Source organism: Podarcis erhardii (genome assembly GCF_964252035.2).
Source record: "Podarcis erhardii genome assembly, chromosome: 11".
Taxonomy (NCBI): domain Eukaryota; kingdom Metazoa; phylum Chordata; class Lepidosauria; order Squamata; family Lacertidae; genus Podarcis; species Podarcis erhardii.
In genome coordinates this window covers 31,921,042-31,944,037 of record NC_138501.1, presented here as the reverse complement: position 1 = coordinate 31,944,037, position 22,996 = coordinate 31,921,042, and the positions used below count along the sequence as shown (strand labels likewise).

General features: G+C 42.7%; 1 protein-coding gene across 1 annotated transcript in view; it reads left to right on the top strand.

Annotated features, from left to right (window-relative positions):
• ARSB (arylsulfatase B) overlaps positions 1-22,996 on the top strand; it is a 68,881-nt gene that overhangs the window by 31,487 nt on the left and 14,398 nt on the right. The window contains exons 5-6 of the mRNA XM_081881206.1: positions 4,276-4,519; positions 8,409-8,479. Of these exons, the coding sequence (XP_081737332.1) occupies positions 4,276-4,519; positions 8,409-8,479 (315 nt within the window). The remainder of the gene's footprint in view (positions 1-4,275; positions 4,520-8,408; positions 8,480-22,996) is intronic.

Below are 22,996 nucleotides of genomic sequence, written 5' to 3'. Positions count from 1 at the left end.
GAGCTGGGTATTCCAGCCCTCAACAAGCTCAGTCAATGAGTCGCCAGGGAGAGCAAGGTCCCGCAAGGCTTGACGGAATCTATCAGGGTCCATCAGCCTCTGCGGGCGAGCCCAAATCGGCTCGCCACCTAAGCAGGGTGGGGGTGGAAAGTCAATCCTGTGTAGGACACACTTGGCATATAGGAGTCCCCCCCCCCTTTATATGCGTGTGTGAGGTGAAAATGTTTGGGACTGGCACGCGTGCCTGAAGCACAAATTGGTTAATCTCCCATAGATCTAAGGAGCCACATCAAAAGGAATTATGTCAATCTGGTTTACAAAGCGTAATGAAATTGTTCGTGTTTATCTGTCCTGTTAATGTACTTACCGCTTGAGATACACTTGCACTTCCTTCAAGCCCTAAGATGCCATTAAGCACAATCAACTTGGGGGCCATGTTCAACATTCTTGGGCACACAGACCTCCCCTCCCCCCAGTAGAGGGAAATGTTCCATGTGCTCTTTGGCATTTCCAATAGCCTAGGAATCTGCACTGTACTAAGTCAGTTCATTGGTCCATCTACCTCCATACTCGCTGTGCTGACTGGCAACAGCTCACTAAGGTTTCACACAGGAGTTTTTCCTTGTCTGGAGATGTCATGAAATAGACCTCAGACCTTTCTGCGTGCAGAGCACTGTGCTCTGCCACTAAGCCACAGCCATGTTAGTTGCATTTCATTCTGACTGAAATAAATTAAAATGGTTGCGTGTTTCCCCCCCACACACATTGATTTAAATGGGATCCAAGTGCAGCTAACTCAGTCTGGATACAACCCAATGTATTTCATTTTCATAGAGATGAATGAGAAGCTTCAGCCTCCATGGAGATCCACTGCAAATGTTGCAGACACTGGATCAGAACCTGCACGACACTTACTTTTGTAGACTAGTCTATCAAAGTACTGCTGATTGGTTCACTCATACTTGTTTTTAACTCAATGGCTGGACATGTCACGTAATGGCTCATACATGTGTGTCAGTCATCAAATCACCACCACCAGATTTTTCATAACACTCAATATCAGGCACAATCCTTTTCAATGGAGGTGGCTTGCTCACTCAGCTCAGAATCATCAAGTGATAAGAAAACAAGAATATTCACGAGGCTGTTGTCCTGAAAATGGTTTCTTACCCTTGCATTACAATAAAGATGATAGGACTGAAACATTATCAATTATTTTGCCTGAAATGACTTTGATATTGTTAATCCTTTGGCCCTGGACTCTAATCTCTTCATGAGTTTAAAGTTTCAGGACAATCCAGGATGTCTGGTGGACTCACATACTGCTAAGGATGTCTAGAAAACTGGTCAGAAATAAGCCATGTTGTATTGTTGCATGGTTATAGTACAAATCTGTAGCCAAAGCACTGATCAATATAGTTGTCAGGTCCTGGAAGCCAACTTTAGGTTGCAAGATTACATGTTGAAGAAGTGAACCTCCAAAACAGTATTATCAAAAATCTGTTCTACCCACAGAACTAGCTACACATTCATTACTTGCCAAACTTGGCAAGGTGATGGAGATCTAGGACTAGGTCTTCCATTTCTATATTTTCGGTTCAGAGAGTACCTCCTCTTGTAGAACAAATCCTGAAAATGGTAGAAGAATCTCAAAGGCCTCTTTCTGTGTTTATTTTATGGATTTCATATACAAGGCAGTAAAGTAAAGAGGGTGTTTCTTTCTCCTTTGTGACATAATGATGGTGCATAGGATCCTGAAGGTTGCTGGGCCCAAGACCTTAGGCTGTTGATGATTTGCAGAAAGGCAGCTCTGGATCCAACCTTTTTGTCTAGACAAGGTGTGTCTATAAGCCACACTGGGTGTTACCATAGAAGAGGCATTTCTCTTGTGTTAGAGAGCATGAGAATGCTTGTTTTAAATGATGCTTGAAGTCTGCACATTCATAAGTAGTCACATAAATAATAGGTTTTAAAAATGTATATCTATGTCTGCTGCCCAGTTAATTAGGAACACCTTTTCAGTCAATTAAAAGGTTTTAGAATTGGCTAATCAATCAGTTGATCAAACATTGCAGCCCTACTCACAACCCACCCACTTCAGAACAAAATAATATTGGTCTTTACTCTCTCTGTTTAATGAGCATTAAATTGCAACAGAACACTTCATTACTGTATGATTTTTCTCCAGTAACAAAGAGAAACTGTATTTACTGATGTTTATAAAACTTGAAAGCAGAGCAGTGCAGAGCCCAAAGCAGGTAGAAGTCTATCCCAGTGGGAGGTATCTCACAAGTGAATATGATCCCTTAATGGGTTATCTTTTAAAAATGGGAGTGCTGGGATCTTGGAAGTGAAAATTTTCTTTTAATAAATACATATTTCAGAGTGAAATCATTCAAATTATGCATAAGATAAGAACCAGTGTGATGTAACAGTGAGAGCGTTAGACTATGACCTGGGAAACCAGAGTTTGAATCCCCACTGAACCATGAAACTCACTGGGTGCCCCTGGGCCAGTCACTGTTTCTTAGCCTGACCCACCTCACAAGGTTGTTGTGAAGATTAATGGGGAGGTGGGACTCTGGAGGCAAAGGCGGTACAGTGGTACCTCGCAAGATGAAATTAATTCGTTCTGCGAGTTTTTTCGTCTTGCGAAGCACGGATTTTGGAAAAGCTTAAAAAATCAGCAAAGTCTTCAAAAACCTCAAAAAAGGCTACCACACCGCGTGCTATGAGTTGCTTCTCGAAGTCAAGTCGCAACTGCACCCCCTGAATGCACGGTTTCAATAAAAAGGAAACAAACTTGAAAGACAAAGGAAACAAACTTGCAAGACGTTTTCGTCTTGCGAAGCAAGCCCATAGGGAAATCCGTCTTGCGAAGCAACTCAAAAAACGAAAAACTCTTTCGTCTTGCGAGTTTTTCGTCTTACGAGGCATTTGTCTTGCAAGGTACCACTGTATATAAGTGTAATAAATAAATAAGTATAATGATGATGGGGATAGTTGTAATGCATATGCTGGGGCAGGTCATTGGTCCATCTAACCCAATATTGTCTACTCTGATTGGCAGTGGGTCTCCAAAGTCAGCCAGGAATTTCTCCCAGTACCTTTTACCTGACACTTTAACCTGAACTGCCAGTTCTTGTTCTTTGCTATTAAATTATGGGCACTCCTTATTAAGATACAGTCCTCTACACCCTGCTTATAAATGTTAGTCAGATTTGTTAGCTATGAAATGTTGTCTAATAAAAAACAACCACAACCCTGTAGCAGATGATGGCATGGGGTGTTGTAAACAAAATCTGTCCCTTTTCCCTTATGGGGTATCCAAGAGCCCGTATACTGTAGAGTCCTTATGTGGGTTCCCTATTGGTAGGAGAAAATAACAGAGGCCAACCAGAGAATATTGAGAAGCAAAGCAGCTCGTAAGCCTGTTCTTTATTGAACTGTTGCAATAGAGTGCTCCCCTCACACGCAGGAAGGCCCAGAACAAAGGTGTGCCTGCCCTTATATAGACATTTTAAATTCCCTGCTCTGGAGCTCAAGACCACCCCTCCATACATCATACATACTTCACAGAAGGGGTGTAACCCAAGACCACCCCCCACAAACATCATATCTACATCTCAGAAAGGTGGTCTACAACAGAAATTTGAATGTTGTTGTTTTTCCTGTCTGCCAGGTTATCTAAATACTACCTTATCTAATTGCCTTTCCTGGTAGTCTGCCCATTCCTTTGAAATGGTGATTACCCAATTCCTGTAACAAGGAAGGTTTTCTCACCTCCTCCCTCCTTGCAGAGAAACATTTGGTCAACTTGGGAGTCAAAATGGTTTCAGCATGGTCTTCCTGTACTGGTCCAGACATGTGTTCCACATATCTATGTTTGTACTTGGTTGGTACATTTATGAATATTTATTATATATATAAGACCTTAATTTTTTTATTACAGGGGTAATGGTGCTTGCCTGACCTCCCAGCAGCAGGGTCACTGGTGTTTACTGGGAGAAGGGGGGGACAGTGCAGCAATGAGGTTGACACTGCGCAAACACTGGAGCACCATATTGGTTCTGCAAGTGTGTTTGCACAGTGCTGACCTGGTCCACATTACCGTGGTCTTTCTTCCTCCCAGTAAACAGCAGTGACCCATCTGTCAGGAGGTCGAATAAACACTGCCATCCAACCTCCTCTTTAAAAACTCCACTGAAGGTGTATAAAACTTTTTTAAAAACTAACAACAGGGTTTCTTCATAATTACCGCTTAATATGTTTCAGATAATGGGGGCCAAACGTTGGCAGGTGGAAACAACTGGCCATTAAGAGGAAGAAAATGGACACTGTGGGAAGGCGGAGTGAGAGGAGTGGGATTTGTTGCAAGTCCTTTACTGAAACGGAAGGGAGTGGAAAGTCATGACCTTATCCACATTTCTGATTGGCTGCCAACCCTGGTGAAGCTCGCTGGAGGGTCTACGAATGGCACAAAGCGTCTAGATGGTTTTGATGTCTGGAGAACAATCAGGTAACCTCTGTTTTAGTAGGACATTATCCCCCTCTCCATGGTGCATTATGGGCAACCAAGATGTTTCTGGGGGCAAAATCCTTGTTTGCCATGTTTTTGTTTTTTTTAAACTAAATGTCCTTAAAAATGTGATTGGATTTTCTTTTAATGGATTTATTAACTAGCAGAAGTGGGGCAACTAAACTTAATCAAGCTAGCAGACTCAAGCAGCAAACATTTTGTATGACGCCTTGTTCAAAAATCCATGTAACTCATGAGAAGGTCCTGAGAAATAATTTATCACTTGAGTGTTTGCTGCTATAAGCAGATTTGATTAAATGAATGATAACCCAGCTGTTTGTAGCAGAAAAATTAATGCAACCCTGATGCATGTCCACTGTGTAATCCATCAGAAACTTTCCTGCCAATAGTCTGATTAAGTCAAATTACTCATGGGCAAGTTTTCACCTTCTAAATTTTCCCTGTAGAATTTCCTCTCTCTACCCCCCCCCCCCCGCCACCGCCTTTGCAATCTAACCAGAATTCCCCAGAGTGCTGGGTGTTTTAACAGTGTAAACAGATACATTCTTGCATGGTTGAAAAGTAACTGGTTTTCAATATCACAGAGTAAACAAGATGGAGAGAGGTGATAATTGCTTCATTAAGCTATCAGCAATGCAGAAAGCGGTTTGCAGTCTTACATAGTTTCGGCAGGGGTATTTTATTGAAACTATAATGGCTGGGTTTTTAATAGATTGGATTAAGCTGTCTGAGTTTTAAAAGTACAAGGGTGCACAGAATTATTGGTAGACCCCCCCATGGAAGAAAAAACATCTGCAGCAATTACAGTTTTGCAACAGACAGAGTACATGAAATTGACCACAGCCTCCTCCTTCCTTGAGTCTGTCATGCATCAGTTCCTTACAACAGCTTTCTATTAGAGCTATTTAAACTATTTTTGCCTGCCTGGGGTGATGTTTTTATTATTCTATCTGGTTGGACAGGCATCTCCAGAGATGTTGTGGATATTGAATATCTTCCTGTGTTGGAACAAAGGGTTTTACTGCAGGAACCATTGGGTATTCTCCAGCAATCTGATTCTGTGAACTTTCCCAACTGCTGCAGACCAACCAGGGTTTTGGTTGGATAAGGCATTCTTGATAAAGTTGAAAGCATAGCACTCAATTTCCTTTAGAAAGTTTTTTTCCCCCTAGCTGCAGCTAGTACAAAATGTTTTCACCCCCCTCTTGGTGAATCCAGATTGCTGGGGGCATTAAAAACCTGCTCCCTACTGGTTGCAATGACTACCTGTCAGTTTCCAGGCATAATTCAAGGTACTAATTATGTTGCACAAAGCCCTATATATCTAGGGAGCTGGGTACTTTGTACAGCATTCCCCCCCCCCCCACATGACACCCTTCTCCCATAAAATTTAGAGAGGCCCTGATCCATTTCCCATGAGGACAAATTTGTTGACTTAGGCAACTGTATTTTTCTTTAGGGTGCTGCAACATTATGTTGTATCCAAGTACTTTCTAATCAGAGTAGATCCATTTACATTAATGAACCAAAGTTAGTCATACCCATTAACTTCAGTGGGTCTACTCTGAGTAGGACTAGCATTGGACACAACCCTTTGAAACGCTTCCCCGAAAAAGGCCTCCTGAACTCCTACCTTTAGTCATTTTGGCTGAGAACCAAAGAAGTCATACTTAGAATAGACCAATTGAAATAAACGAGCTTAAGTCCCATGATTTTATTGTATTTTATAATAATTTTTATTGAATTTTCAAATTGTAACAACAAATTTTCCACAAATCTTAACTGAACAATTTATATATCCATATTTCTCCCCTCCCCCCTCTTTGGCTTCCCCAATATTTCCGTTTTGATTTATTAAACAAATTCTATACCCTGCTGGTTTTACCTCTTATATAGTTGGGAAAGTTTAGTCAAAACGTGCCAGTGGGTCCAAATCTTTATTCTGTCTTTTTATATAGTTTATAAATGGTTCCCACACCATTTTTAAATCCATGTTCTCTCTCTCATGTATCCTCTCTGTCAGCTTAGCCAGCTCCCATGATTTTAAATGAGTCTACAGTGGTACCTCGGGTTAAGTACTTAATTTGTTCCGGAGGTCCATACATAACCTGAAACTGTTCTTAACCTGAAGCACCACTTTAGCTAATGGGGCCTCCTGCTGCCGCTGCACCACCGGAGCCCGATTTCTGTTCGTATCCTGAAGCAAAGTTCTTAACCTGAAGCACTATTTTTGGCTTAGTGGAGTGTGTAACCTGAAGCGTATGTAACCTGAGGTACCACTGTACTCTGAACATGATTAACATTGGGTATCACCCTCAGAGAGCAAGTGAAAACCATTTTGTTTTACATTATTTTTATTGCTAGTTTTATGTCTTCTTGTTTTATTGTGTGGTAAATGTTTTCTAAATATCTTGCATTGACTTACTGTGTTTTATAACTATTGGGTAGCAAAAAAAATGTTGTTCTTTGCAGCCCTGGCTTGATTTCAAGACACAGCTGCAAAGGATCTGCAAAGCCATAGCTCAAGCCACTCCTGCAAAGGAACAGTTTTTGTTTGTAGTCATGACTTGAAATCAAACCACATATGTAAAGGAAGAATTGGGAGTGGACTTTCCATTGATGTTCTGCCTTCTGGCCTCATGTTTACATTGGACTATTGACTAGTAGGTGGCCCTGCACATCCATCCAAGTGGGAACTTGGTGGTGGAAAGTTCAGTCTCAGTTCCCCTTCTCTGAACTAAGTTCCACTCAGAATAAAAAGGTAAAGGGACCCCTGACTGTTAGATCCAGTCGCAGACAACTCTGGGATTGCAGTGCTCATCTCGCTTTACTGGCCGAGTGAGCCAGCATACAGCTTCCGGGTCATGTGGCCAGCATGACTAAGCCACTTCTGGCAAACCAGAGCAGCACACGGAAATATCGTTTACCTTCCCACCAGAGCGGTATCTGTTTATCTACTTGCACTTTGACGTACTTTCGAACTGCTAGGTTGGCAGGAGCAGGGACCGAGCAATGTGAGATCACCCTGTTGCAGGGATTCAAACCACTGACCTTCTGATTGGCAAGCCCTAGGCTCTGTGGTTTAGACCACAGCGCCACCTGAGTCCTTTTTCCACTCAGAGTAGACCAGTCATGCCCATTAATTTCAGCGGGTCTGCTGTATGACTAACCCATTAATGCAAATCCTTTGAGTTTCCACTTTATGTGAAGAAAAGCCTTGTGTAACATCTAATAGTGGCCATGTGCAAGCAGAACAGACTTCCACTTGTGCAATGGGACTTCCTCTTCCCTTCCTTCACCCTTCTTATGCACCCCAAATCTTCTCTGGTTGATTGGCTCTCTTCAGCAGATTTGGTGGGGCCACAGGAGCTGCAGGGTGGGGAGGAGAAAGGAAAAAGCGAAGTCCTGATGGCTGAATAAAAGCCCACTGCCCCAATGTTGGATTTTGCCAATGTACGCATTCCTGAAATGCATAACTAAAATTACCTGGGCTCCTGATTACTCTGAGTGTAACTTAGTTCAGGGTTGGGGAACTGAATCCAGCCTGAACTCCCCACCACCAAGGATCACTTTCCTAGATGGGAAGGGCCACCCACTTGTCAATCATGTGATGGTAACCATGAAACCAGGAGGCAGAGCTTCAAAGGAAAGTGTGCTCCCAATTCTTCTTTTCTTCTTCTGGCTTGGTTTTGGTACAGGACAAACAATATCCTGTTTAAATTTCTGAGCAGCTTTGCACACTTAATTAGTTAACAGACTTCCTTTTTTCTTGAGAGAATCGCAAAAGGAATGATTGAAATAGCTGGGCTGGGATTCTGTTAAACTGTAGAAAGAAATTTAATGCCTTTCCTAATAAACTTTATTCTAGTGAAGGCGAACCTTCCCCCAGAACAGAGCTGCTTCATAACATAGACCCGATTTTTGTGGATCCGTCTCCATGTAAGTCTACCATTATTAATTCCTGGAACTTTTGGACAGGTCCTTGAAGCCCAGTTGGGGGGCTGGGGGTTCCCCTATCAATGTAGTTTTTATTTTTCTCTCTGGGTGAAGAATTTAAATCAGGCTGGACACCAGCCATTCTGCCACTATGCCATAAAGTGTTGCAGTGATCTCATCTTCAGAGCACGGTTAACTACACTCTAAATCATTCCCAGAGTCTATTGCGTTCTCTCGTGCTCCAAAGTTGCTCATATGTAAATCATAATGCAGCCCAGAGTGTAGAGCTGTTGACAGATAACCACATGCTCCAGGTACATAGTGAGGCACCATGCCAAGGACCAAAATGCCCCCAGCCCTGAAAAGTGGCGGTTATCTTCTGATAGTTGGGGATATACATGCACATGCCGTTTTCTTGTACAATAAAGCTCTCTTGTTAACCTAGCAGATAGAGAGAAAGGAGGGGGGCCCTAGTTCCTACGTGGCTGTGAAGTTCCAAGTCCCATGGCTGCTTTCATGCTGTAATCATGAGAGATGGGAAGCTTTGCCAATTCTGCTTCTCCGCTTAAACACTGTCTGTTTTACAACTCTGCCCAGCTATTTTTTCCCCCCTTTTCCTTTTTGTTATTTTGCCAGAGACTAAGCTTTTCAATGTGGGGATTGTTTAAGAAGATTTTCATTGGAACATATCCTTTTTACACTCTCTCTAAGTTCCTTAATGAAATTACTATGTAATAACAAAGGGGTGTCCAAAACCACAGATGGCAGCCCTCCTCGCGTGGTTCTCCCCAGGCTTTGTGACTCTGCCTGCGGCCTTGCACGGTCCTTTTCAGGCTCCCCCACCCCCCGCCAAGTTGAAAGTCGAGGAAAGAAAAGAGTGGACTGGGGTTGCACTCTGTGGGAGCCTGGGCTTTGCGTTCTTTGCTGCCCTTTTGCCTGTAGCAATTGAAGACAAGTGGCACAGGGGACAAGCAGTTCTGCATGTGTGCGCGAGAGAGTAGGAGAGGGAGAGGAGAGAAGGCAGAAATAAAATGAAGTGTGGCTCAGGGCCAGGACAAAAAGCATACATCCTCCTAAGTCATACAGCCTCCAAGCATGCATTTTAGCCCTTCTAGTTCTGCGTAAAGTTTTATGAAGTTTTGCCAGGTGGGACTTGCTGGCACACTCTGCATGGCCTGGAAGCCACATGCTGCACAACTTCCCTTGGCTGCATGGGGCCTTCTCTGGGTTCTTTGGGGGCTGCGTTTTGCAACGGCTGCCTTAAATAGTTTGGTGCAGGTGACAGCTGCTGTTCCAAGAAAACTGGCACAGATGTCATAGGCTGGCTAGACCCAGAGGAATGGTGGGAGGCACCAGCTGGGGAACCCCCAATGGAAGGAGGCTCAGAGCCAGGGGTTGGTGGTGGGACAATGATGAGTGGTCAGAGGGAGAAGCCTGGGAAGAGGAGGTGTCGGAAGCTGAACAGATAAAAGGGTTTAGTGAGCAGGGACAGTCTGTGGCAAAGAGAAGTGCAGAAGCTGGAGCAGAAGAAGAGGGAGGCCAAGAGGCAGAGATGAGTCAGACTGGTGAAGAAGCCAAGGTATCTCCCACTCTTGCTGTGACAAATTCCCTTCTCCCCTGGTCTCCCAGAACCAGAAGAGGTATGAAGAGGGAGGAGCAGAGACAGACTCATCAAGAGAGTCTCAGATTGTTTGAGAAGGACCTAGAGGAGGAGGAGTTTTAAACAGCTGTGGGAAGGTGGGGATCTTCAGCCTCCACAACTGCCTTGGTAGGCAAGACTTACTGAGAAGTGTTAGTGTGCTCATTAGGCCTGGCTCCCCTGAGCAAGCCTTGTTTCTTCTAATAAATAATTAACCTCACATACTCCATGTGATTTATTGCTGGCTGGTTCCCTGACAAAAGCTGCAAATGAGTCATTTGTGACCTGTCCCCCCCCCCCATATTTTGTGTATTGTATTTATATCCCACCTTCACCCCCTTCTGTAGAATGCAAGGTAGCATCTATAGAGTTTGTAAGCAGTCTCATCCATACCCTGACCCAGGGCCGGATTTAGATTTGATGAGGCCCTAAGCTACTGAAGGTAATGGGGCCCTTTATATGTCCAGCTGTCAACAACAAATTGTTGCTGTTTTTTGTGTTGAATATATGTTATATGGTAATTTATGGACCTAATAGGTATCTAAAGCCATTTGCACATAACAAAATACGTAATTTATCAAAGTAATTGTTGAACTGAAATACAATTAAGAAGAGGTATATTAATAGTGAAATACAATCAAAGGTAAAGGGACCCCTGACCGTTAGGTCCAGTCGCGGATGACTCTGGTCACCGACTAGCCGAGGGAGCCGGCGTACAGCTTCCGGGTCATGTGGCCAGCATGACTAAGCTGCTTCTGGCAAACCAGAGCAGTGCACGGAAATGCTGTTTACCTTCCCGCCGGAGTGCTACCTATTTATCTATTTGCACTTTGACGTGCTTTCAAACTGCTAGGTTGGCAGGAGCAGGGACCGAGCAACGGGAGCTCACCCCATCGCGGGGATTCGAACCTTCTGATCGGCAAGCCCTGGGCTCTGTGGTTTAGACCACAGTGCCACCCGCGTCCCTGAAATACAATTAAGAAGAAGTATATTTGGGGAGGGGGCAAGAGAGTGGGGCCCTAAGCTATAGCATGTTTAGCTTATACATAAATCCGACACTGCCCTGACCAGACCCAGATCTTCTTAACTTCATCTAGGTTGTTGCATCATGTGCCTTCAGCATATTGTCTACCTTGACTGTCAGCAGATCTTTAGGATTTCAGGCAGGGGTCTCTTCCAGCCCCACCTAGAGGTACCAGGGATGAAACCTGTTATGTACTGAGTCAAATAGGATCCAAACTGCAGCAGTCTGATTGGTCCTAGAACAATAGGATCCAAAAGGCAGCAGCCTGATTGGTCCTAGAACAATAGGATCCAAAAGGCAGCAGCCTGATTGGTCCTAGAACAATAGGATTCAAAATGCAGCAGTCTGATTGGTCCTAGAACAATGCAGCAGTATGATTGGTTGGCAGGAACCACCCAATCATGCTCCAGATAGAAGTGAATCCACAACCTGATTGGCTTACAGTAGAATTCCGGAACTAGCCAATCATGTGCAGCCCATTGTGTAAATAATGTATATAAAGCAGATACTTTGAGGGGACATTCATTCATTCCTCCTCACCACTATGAGCTGAATAAAGAGCATGAAATCACTTTGCGACTCTGAGTATATTTCAAAACCTGAGACCTTCTTCCAGCAAAGTGGCCACTCTACCATGAGCTGTTGCTCTTCTACCTCTGAGAGTAAGAAAGGGACGGGTTCCAAGCCACAAGGAACGGCCTTCAGGAAGTGTTTAGCCGTACCACCTAGCAGTTCGAAAGTTATACAGTAATTTTGGATTTGATACCTGCCTAAAGCAGCTTCTTCTCTGTACAGAAGCAACATGAGTACATGTTCCATTATTGGCTGGGTCATTACTCCGAGCTGGCTGGTTCAAATCCTGGCTGTTCCAACTTCTCTCAAAAGAATCCTGTCTATTGGTTCCCATTATGAATGTCACTTTCTAACACAGCTCCTCTTCTGGAATCCATATTCTGTGATGCTAGTTGAACCCAGATGAGTTGACAGTTGACAGTGATTTCATTGTTGTAAACAACTCAGAAGTCATTTTGGCATATGAGGGGTGTGTGTGTGTTTCTTCCCTACACCTCCCTGTCCCAATTTTGAGCAATACAGTATATCTCAAGGCAATGAGAGTTTCTGTATGAATAGCATTCTGTATGAATAGTGCTTGATACTTAAGAAAATCAACAATCCAGCGAAACATCACAAAAATGCATCATCTTTATTTATGCACCCAGCTGACATCATTTGTCATTCTCTAGGTTCTCTTGCATCAACATCTGCTACCCAGGCCATCCTTTCCACCTTTTTCTTACTGCAGGAGAATGTAGGAGCAGTCGGGTCCGAGACTTGTATTCACTGGGATTTTTCGACACTTTTACAACAATGCCTTCTATTATAGGGATTCTCTGCATTATTTGTTCACTCTGCTTTGAGAAAATTCTTGCATGCAAAGCTAACAGAGCTTAAGCAATGAGTGGCCAGCAGCACTTACTGGTTTGCCAGCGTGGGTGTCATTCCATCTTACTAGGAGGGGCTAGTCTGGCACAGTGATGATGCATTGCTGGGAGCACTGGATTGGTTCTGCCAGGGCGTCTGCACTGTGATGATCTCCCAGTTGCGTGTATCAACTCTTCCAGTAAGCTGCTGTGACACCCATGTCAGGAGGCCAGGTAAGCATGGCTGCTTCTCAAATTCATGAACTCCAGTCATGAGGAAAGAAAACAGCTTTGTACATGGCATCTGGATCTCAGTGCCCTAGTGAGGGCCATAGCTTAGTGGCAGACCCTCGGCTATGCAAACAGAAGGTCCTAGGTTCATTCCCCAGTATCTCTCAGTAGGGTTGGGGGAGAATGTGGTTTGAAATCCTGGAGAGTCACTGCCAACCAGTGTAGGCAATATTGATCCAGAGGTAACAATGGTTTGGCACAGTTTAAGGCAGCTCCCCATGTTCTTTTGCACTGGCACTCTGTCTGTGCAAAAGAAAATGGAGGCTTTAATTCTGCCTTCTCACCAAACAGATGGTTGAGAGTGTGTTGGGCAAATTCTGTCCTGCATGAGTCTTTTTGGTACAGGGAAATATGTGCACAGCTACAGTCTGTGCCAGTGTTTACTCCTGTTGGACTGAGACAAAGGTGTGTGAAGCAACATCACTTTAAAACACATTATGCTCTGGTTAATTTGTGCCTTTTAAAATACCGTATTTTTTGCACCATAGGACGCACTTTTCCCCTCCTAAATAGCAAGGGAAAATGTGTGTGCGTCCTATGGAGCGAATGCAGGGGGGGAGGCAGGTGGGAAAAGCCCCCAAGAGCCGCACACAAGCTTCGTGTGCTCTTGCGGGCTTTTCCCCAGGAGGGAGAAGGGACTGACTGGCCGCATCAGTCCCTTCTCCCTCCTCGGGGGAAAGCCCCCAAGAGTGGCACCCTCTTTAAAGACTGCGTGGCTCCTGCGGGCTTTTCTACGAGGTGGGGGAATCCCCCCACCTCCCAGAAAAGCCAGGAGAAGCCGTGCAGCCCCTTTAAAGAGCGTGCGGCTTCTGCGGGGGGTGGGGGAAGTTGCAGCAGATTCCCTCCTCCCGGGCTCCCTTTGAAGCAGCAATGTGGGAGGGGAGCAGCTTACACTCGTGTAAGCAGCTCCTCTCCCACTTTCCTGCTTCAAAGCAACTACGGAGGAGGGAAGGAAGGGGACCATGGATCCTCCGCTGCTGACGGCTGCAGCGGATTCCCTCCTCCGTGATTGCTTTGAAGCAGGAAAGTGGGAGGGGAGCAGCTTACACTCGTGTAAGCAGCTCCTCTCCCACTTTCCTGTTTCAAAGTGGAGGGAATCCACTGCCGTTGCGAGCAGAGGATCTATGGCTCCGCTTCCTTCCCTCGAAGCAGGGTGCAGGGGTGCAGGGGGGAAAGACGGCAGGAAATAGATGCCGGGCAGGAAGACACAACCACACTTTGACCACTGAAAGTCCACCCCAGCCTCCCCAGATTTCCACTGAGACGGCCAGGCTAATCTCGATGGCCATCAGTCTGGCTCAGCATTATTAACTGGACTTAGATAAGCCATGGTTCCCCTTCCTACCCTCCTCTGAGGCTCGATTTAAAGCAGCAAAGCGGACAGGAGCCGCCCGCTTTGCTGCTTTAAATAGTTTAGTGCAACATTTTATTCAGAATATTTTTTCCCGTATTTTCCTCCTCTAAAAACTAGGTGCGCCCTATGGTCAGGTGCGCCCTATGGAGCGAAAAATACGGTATCTGTGCAACTCATTTTAAAACTGAAAAATAATTATACCTTCAAAATTTCTCCTTGACTTGCAATCTTTCTAGTCAAATGCAACTCATCAACCATGTATGTATGGTGGCCTGCCAGGACCATAGCAGCCCTGTTTGTTTGCAGCCCCAGACTGGTTTTGAAAATTGCAACTTTCTCAAGTCCCTTCTGGGAGTGCATACATGGCAGGTAAGTTGCATTCAGTTTAGTAGATTGAAAGTTTTGAAGGCTGCTTTGGGTGAAAATTGAAGGGACCAGTTGCTTTGCATTACACACTTTATTGTTCTAATTTTAGCCATAATAATTTAGCAGGTTTTTTTAAAAGACTGTTTTTGGAAAACATATTAGGATGTTAGCAACTCAGGCTATTAGAAGCATACTTCATGGTCATAGTCCTCAGAATAGTCAACCTATTTTCAGATTATGAGTCTGAGCATCACAGCTCTTGAATAGGTCAATAGGTTTTTTTTACAGACACTCAAAAATCACTGTCTCAACACAGACTTGCCCTCCACAGTTTCAATGGCAGATTTCTGGAAGGAAGATTATTTGCGCCAAATAGAATACATGTAGGTTCAAGCTCACCACAGAAAATGATAGATCTGGGAACAATTTTACTGAGCATGAGTGTGGCTAACCTCTCTTGGAATAACTTGCACCTTTTCCTCTGATGTTTCTGCCCATTTCTGAACAGTAAGGGGGAGGTGAAGAAAGAACATGGGAAGTACTCAGCTATTATATATGTTGCATTCAGAGATATTGACCTCTATGCATTATGTCTGTTTCTGAGGGTCAAACTAGACATGACATTGGCAGCTTCATTCTGCCCTGTTGATTCAGGAGCATAGGAACCTGTAAATGCACAGGGACTGAGGATCCCCTCAAAGGACCTTCCACAGAGAGACCCACTAAAGTGCCTGTCAGGAGCGGGTCAGCAATAAATCACACAGAGTAAGTGAAGTTAACTCTTTATTAGAACAAACAAGGGCTGCTTAGTAGTGTCAGGCCTAATGAGCAACTCTTCTTGGTAACCAGTACACCACACTGGCTCCCTCTTGAACCTTCCAGGTGCTGGAAAAAACACAGGTCTCTGGCTTCTTGTACCTGAACCTTGTTTCACTTTCATACTGTGTTGACTGTTGACCTTGCTGTGTTGATTGTTGCTTGACCTTGCCTCTGGGTTACCTCTTGGACTGATACCCTCTGTTGGACCTTGGCTTATTTGGTCACTGCTGGGCCCCCATATAATCGTTTCTTGGTGAGTTTTTTGGGCAGGAGACTTGGACCTTCCTGAACTGGGATCCTATTACCTAAGGGCACCTGCTGGAGCATGATAGGAGACTGTAATTAGCTGGAAATATCTCCTGTAGGAGTTCCATTGGGAAAGAATAGGAGCTGTGCCAAGGCATAGTGCTTTCAGTGGAACTGGTGCAGGAGATCTTCCCATTGGTTTGTGCCTTAAAACACAATAGCAGTTATTGTACATGCTTCTTATCAGTTTGTACAACAGGGTTCGTTGAGCCTCCTTTCCTCTCTCCAATAGTCTGGGCCAAACTACTTTTCAAAGTTTTAAAAATGCATTGGGACAAAGTTCTGGAGGAAATAAGTCATGCTAAACACATGCTATCGCTTGTGGACATGTGCCCACCTGAAACTCAACAATGCCACACTGAATAAGGAGTCAGTGTATAGAGACACACAAATCACTCCCCTCCCTTAATCAATAACCTACCTTTGCATATTCTCTTGGCATTCTGCTTAATATTTTCATATGAAAATTCACACGGAACACTTAATAAAAAAAGCATGTAATTCCCTAATGAATATGCTAATTGAATTTGCCATATAAAAGAATAAAACACATAATAAGTATATGTTTCAAATTAAGTGCACTTATGTGCACTGGGAAAAGTATTGCGAAATGTACAATATCATACACATTTGTTATAACTTTGCATCGTTTCTTTAAAAACAGCTCTCCAAGTTATTGATGGCTTGGCAGCTGTGAGGATGACGTCAGCCCTTCCATTGTGAAGCCTCTGCTTTCTTTTAGATAGTCTTATGGCATTTCATCAAGTTTCAGTGATTCAGCTGAATTAAAAACCAACTGGCTTTGAGTCAAAATTCCCTTAACTGCTAAACCAAACATATTCCTGACCACATAGCCAATGCTAGATGCCCTGTCTCATAGCAGCACTGAAGCTCTATATCCTATTGTAGGCAATTGTTATTTTTCAGAATCTGAACTGAATGACCTAGAGAAAGTAATGGAACAATTGGAACTAAGGGTTGTTAGCCAAAGTCTGTCAATATATTTCCTTACTTGTCATGGTCATTCATTAATAAAACATGAGATATTCACCACCTTGGCAAGACAGACATTCTTTTTATCATCTTGGAGAGAAAAAGGCAGGGTTGGTTTTTTTAAGGTGTTGCTAGGTAGAGAGATGTCAATGTAAAGCTCTTTCACCATTGCTCAAAATCCTATGCATTCTGCAAATGGATAAACTGAAATACAGTGGCCTGCTTGCCTACTGGTTGTAGTTGGGTTATGGTTGTGCTTGCTTGAAGGCATTGACCCAGAGCATAGAAATTAAGAGGCACTTAGTCTGAGCCAATTTAATCAAAATCTGATATTTTTAAGGACATTACTTGGTACCTTCTACTAATAACTGCCGAAACAAATAGCTGCATGGAGCAGCCATACTTCGGTATGAATCTGACAACCACCCAGCACTCATTTAATTCATAATAATTTATTATATGCACAGAAACAGTGTTAAAGGTACATGTGCAATATTAAAAGCTCCCTGATTAAAACTAACAATAGTGAGCTTTAACTATCCATAGTTTCATAGACTCAATGCATAGCTTGGCTTTCAGTTTGACTGAGCAGCTGATGGCAGGGTGTGTGAGCTGATTTATTTGATCCATGAAGGCGTTTGTGAGTGCTATGAACCTTACCACTAAATGCATAGAGTTCTCTCCTGATCGCAGTGGGATTCTGTGACTTGTGAATTATACCGTGTGCCACTGGTGTGCCACATTCCAGTCTTGGTGGTGTGCTGTCACTTTCAACAACCTCCATTGCCATCCATGATTGCCTTTCTACTGGTATTCCTTTCTATCAGAGTGTGGACTGTGCAGTCTAGCAAAGTTTTCTACATTGTTCTACAAAATTGTATGTCACAATTTTGTGGATACCTGCACAATATCTGTGCTCTGTTGAATTGGTGCCATAATTTATGATGGAATTGCCCGTATCATTTTTAAGTAATACTTTATGGTGTGTGGATATTTGGTTTATAATAAATCACCTTTGAATTCCAGTGACATTATATATTGCGTCTGCAAGGAACACCAGAAGAATTTGTCTTTATTATGGGACAGTTAACTCCTAGGGGCCCCATTTTTCACCAGGGCTAAAAAGATTCTTTTGACTTATTACACAGCCAAATTGATTTGTGCCATTCATACTTCTTTTCACCACTGGGAAAAAATGAATTTGCATAAAGAGAACAAACACTCATTGTAAGTAAATGGTGTGTACTGTTTTTGTGGGTCCATAGATGTGTGGGTGTGCTTTCTCTAAAGGAATAAAAATGGCTTTGCCCTTTATGTTCATGCACAGCTAACACCTGACATTATTTGAAACTTAAAAAAAAAAGTGTGTTAACAAATCCCATCATTTTGATATGATCTTTTCCTGCTGCTGACTTGGTGAATTTGAAACCTTAGAAAGATAATGGCTGCAACATATATACAGGCCATTTGGTCTCAAACTCCCAGGAATATTATCCATGTATCCAGATACTTGGATATGAAGTCCTACTGGAAAGAAGCAGCTTTCAATAAAATGCAGTTTGGTTCAACCCTAAAATTGGCAATCAGATAGATTACGCCTCTACAGCTTGTGATCCACCATGTGGAATGCAGCCATTAATGTTGGTCTGCCAGATAACCAATGAACCTACTGTTTTTGTTTCCTTTCTGCAATTGAAAAATGAAGACACATAGCCCAAGTAGAAGAACAGATCCTGAATAGAAAAAAAGAAAAAAGAAGTAGGTTTTATATCAATAAAATATAAATATCCCTCATTAGTTTCCCTTGCCCATTGTCCTATAATAACCAATTTAATTCCCATATTTTCCATCTTAACCAGCCATTTCCTTCAAAATATTGTATTTAGATACTTTACTGAAAATTAAAATTAATTTAATTAGCCATATTTTCTTTTTCCATTAGTTCACATACTGTAGTTCTTTGTTTTACAAAATATAAGACTGGAGGGGAGGACCTGTAGTTTAGTTGTATGGCTAGAGCACATGCTCTGCATGCAAATGCTCCCATGTTAAGAGTCTTAGGGAGCAGAGAAGACCCCTGCCTGGAACCTTGGAGAACCATTTCCAGTCACAGTAGACAGGGGTGGGTTAGATGAACCAAGTCTTGATTCTGTATGAGGCAGTTCAATTTACTCATATATTTACAATATATATTTTACTGAACAAGTGCTGCACCTGAATCTGGAAGCTAGACAAGAACCTTTTTGGATCTTTTAACAAAGGCAGGATAGCAACATGAAACCCCTAAGTCTTGTGCCACCTAGTGACTAAGCTGTATAATGACACCATCCACGCAAACTTGAGGCGGGGGTTTTTTGCCTTTGAAAAGAATGATTTCCTTTTTCTCTTACATTTGTTTCAGGATGTTACAAAGCATTGAAATGAAATCTACTTTTTTTCCAAATCCTTTGTTTGGGGGGAAAAAGAGAGCATTGGGAAGAAAAATTTTAAGCTTTGGCAACATATTGTGTTATAACTAGAATTACCATTGGTCTCTTTAATTGGTCTCTTTAAAAAAGAAAGGGAATTGGGTAAGTTAGAGCTCATGGCAAAACCTGGTTATTTTATGCTTCAGATGTCATTAGAAGACAGTATATTGGATCTTAACATTTTGCCTGGTTTACGGAAGGAAGGTTGTGCTCGCAGAAAGAGGCCTGCTCCTAGAAGGAAACATTCCGTGAGTGGAACTCTTGAATGGCTGCTCCTTCTGTGAAAGGAGCAAAGAGGACCTAAGACCAAGATCTGGAGCTTGCCCAGTCCAGCCTGCTACTGTTTCTTTACTTCCTTGTAAAGCCTTTCATCTTGAACCAAAACATCTTTGTATAAAGCTGATACAATCAGCATGTAGATGACTGGTATCTGAAGTTAATAATTCAACTGATATGTTAAGATGGTTGAAGAACATTGCTTGGTTTAAAAAATATATATTTATCATATATATATATGGGCATTGTTGGGGTGACAGTAATAAATAAGAGTCTAGATAACTAGATTTTCATCAGTTCCTTCAAAATCAGTATTCCATTAATTTTTCAAAGGTCAAGGTCACAGCCATTCCTCAAGCATTCTTATTTTAATCGAGTAACTGAAAGTGTCTGAGTTCTGCAGAAAATTCATTATCGCCATAAAGCCGCAAAAGGTCACAAAATGTCTTTCTTCACTGAAGTAGCAAAAATTTTTTATTTCTCCAATAATTCATTATCACAGTGGAGCCTGAAGGAGCCCTTGACATTTCAGCATCCTCCTCCTTCAGGGGAAATAATTGTTTTCATATATCATGATTTAGAAAACGACAGAAAAATTAGTGAAAAACAAACACAAACCTTTCTGGTCTGGGAACCATCTGTATTACTCTTTGTTCCTAAAGCTTCCCTTCCCTCCTCCCACCCCGTGCTGTCACTGAAGCTCTCTACATCTGCCCTGTGCAAAATGGTGAACGCCAGATCTATAGTACTGTAAAAAAAGTAAGAAAATACGAAGAGCCCTGCTGGTTCAGGCCAAAGGTCCGACGTCCTGTTCTCACAGTGGCCAACCAGAGGCCTGTGGGGAAGTCTGCCAGCAGGGCATGAGCACAACAACACTCTCCCCACCTGCAATTCCCAGCAGGTGGTATTTGTTATGTACTGAAGTACTCACCCTGGGTCAGCAGGGGGATGCTGTAGATAGTTTTCACTCAGGTCCACATATGCAAATTAGCGATTGAAAGTGACGTTCAGTGATTGGATAGTTACAGAAAATGGTTACTGTTGCGTTCTAGTGGAGCTCTATATAAGCAGGCTGGCTGAACCCTTCAGTTCAGTTCTTTTCTGGCCTGTGAATAAACAAGAGCTGTTTGAAGAATCACTGTGTCGTCAGATATGTTCACTCTCAACTTAACAGTATTCAGAGGCACATTGCCTCTAACAGTGGAGGCAAGATGTGCATATCTTTCAGTGCACATTCAGCCCTTGCAGTTTGTGCTATACTTTGCCACGCTGCCATAATAATAATAATAATAATAATAATAATAATAATAATAATAATAATAATTTATTTATATCCCACCCATCTAGCTGGGTTTCCCCAGCCACCCTGGGTGGCTCCCAACAGAACATTAAAAACATGATAAAACATCAAACATTAAAAACTTCCCTAAATAGGGGTGCCTTCAGTGTCTGGTCTGAATGATGGGAGTGGAGACGCTCCTTCAGGTATAATGGGCCAAGGCTTGTGATTGGCCACTGTGAGAATAGGATGCTGGACTACATGGGCCTGATCCAGCAAGCTTTTCTTATGTTCTTGCATTTAGGGAGGCTTTTTGCCTTCAGAGGCTGGTTTCTACTGCTTAGGCCTTAACTGGGACCTGCCTCTATATTATGTTTTCATAGCTGCTTCTTTTAATTGCTTTTATTTGATGGCTTGCTATTTTGGTTCCTTTATCTTACTTTTTGTTTTCATTGTATCATATTCTTTCTCTCACTAGCCACTTTGAATTGTATAAGGAAAAGTGGGATATAAGTATTTTAATCTAATAAAAATGGAATAAATAAAAAAATGGGATCATCTCCCCTTTTTTGCAGGGGTTGTGCTGACTGTTCCTTAGGTTTTCTTAGGTTGATAATGCTTCCTAGCAATTCTTGTTGAGCAGGAATTAGACTGACAAAATCTGTAATATCTCACGCTTGGGCGTCTGTGATTCTCTCTGCCTGGAAAATTTGAACTGTGGGAGGCAGGAGGCAGAATGGTATCATGTTGCTGACATGTGGACACAAAATGCATGCTGATGAAAACAATGGGTTGCATGTAACTTGTTCCATCAGCACAAATATTTATGCTTCTGCAGTGAAACTTCCCCCCTCTTCTTCCATATGACCCCCTAAATCTGTTCTGGGCCTTCCCCCGATGCTCCAGAACAGATTTAGGGAAGGTACTGTGCACATGTGGGGAAAGTTGGGGGGTGAGTTCCTTTGTGAAAGCAAAAACCCTTGTGCGGTTGGGACGTGTTAGCTGGATTCTGCCTGAAATGGCCCTGTACTGGTCCTGCTGCTTTCTCCATTGTGGACTGGGTTCATTACAAAGACAGTGTGGTGAGCAGTCAGTGCCCTGGCAAGAGTGACGGCAGTGTTGTGTTTCCCAGACTGGTTAATTTTTGCTTCTAAAAGTTTTGTTAGCTCTCACTTCAGAGACTGAACCTCAGTGCTACTGACGAGTATAGAAATCAACATTCAAAAGCTGTTTGAAAAGGGCACCTGATACAGTCCTAATTAACAAAACTACGCCACGTCCAAATTCATGTAAGCATCCCCATGTCAACATTTTCCTGTACTTGGAAAGCTAACATTTCAAGGTGAGATAAATAAAACATTTTTTTAAATGTCCAGTAGCACCTTAGAGACCAACTAAGTTTGTTCTGGGTGTAAGCTTTCGTGTGCGTGCACATGAAAGCTTATACCCAGAACAAACTTAGTGCTACTGGACATTTTTTTAATTTTTAAATTTATTTCGACTGCATCAGACCAAAACAGCTACCTGCCTGAATCTAGTATCTCAAGGTGAGGTTAAGCTAGAAGCTTTATCCCTGATGTGGTCATATTATGATTGCAGGTAAATTCTGAGAGGACACCACATTTTAAAGTTGAGTGATCCATTAGCACATCCTCCTGTAGGATTGCACCACTCCAAAGCTCTGGAGTGGTACAGTCCCACAGGTGGACAGTGTTGCATCAGAAACAGCATGTCTGGGTAGACTCTTCGTCTACTTCAAGTTTTTAAAACTTCTTTTAAGAAATGTATTTGACATACGAGAAGGAGGAATAAAGGATGAATATTCCATCTTTTTGTACAGATGTAACTGGAACAGGAAAACCATTGTTGGCAGAGCACTACTGAAATCTTGAACTAATGAGTGGAAACATTCTGGAAGCAATTATTTTACAAGCACAAAGTTTTTTGTTTTTATAAAAAAAAACCTTTCCTTTTAGTTTTTAAATGTTTCAGCAGAACTGCAATTCTGTTGGAGATGTCTGTGACAGCAAACACAACGTGGAACCCAGATAGTCATGGGACCAAGAGTCTTAAAGCATTCTTTGGGGGCATTTCTCCTTGGCCACTGGTATGCGAGAAGAGAAGGAAGTATGATGCAGAGATCTTAAACAGCTTCATTCATTCATTTAAATATCCATTAGTCTTTTGGCTATTTCGGCAGACATAAGAAACGTGATGCAAGCCCTTGAAGTCAGCTTTCTAGGAGCAATAGCAGCACAGTTTATTCATGAATTAGATTCCAGAG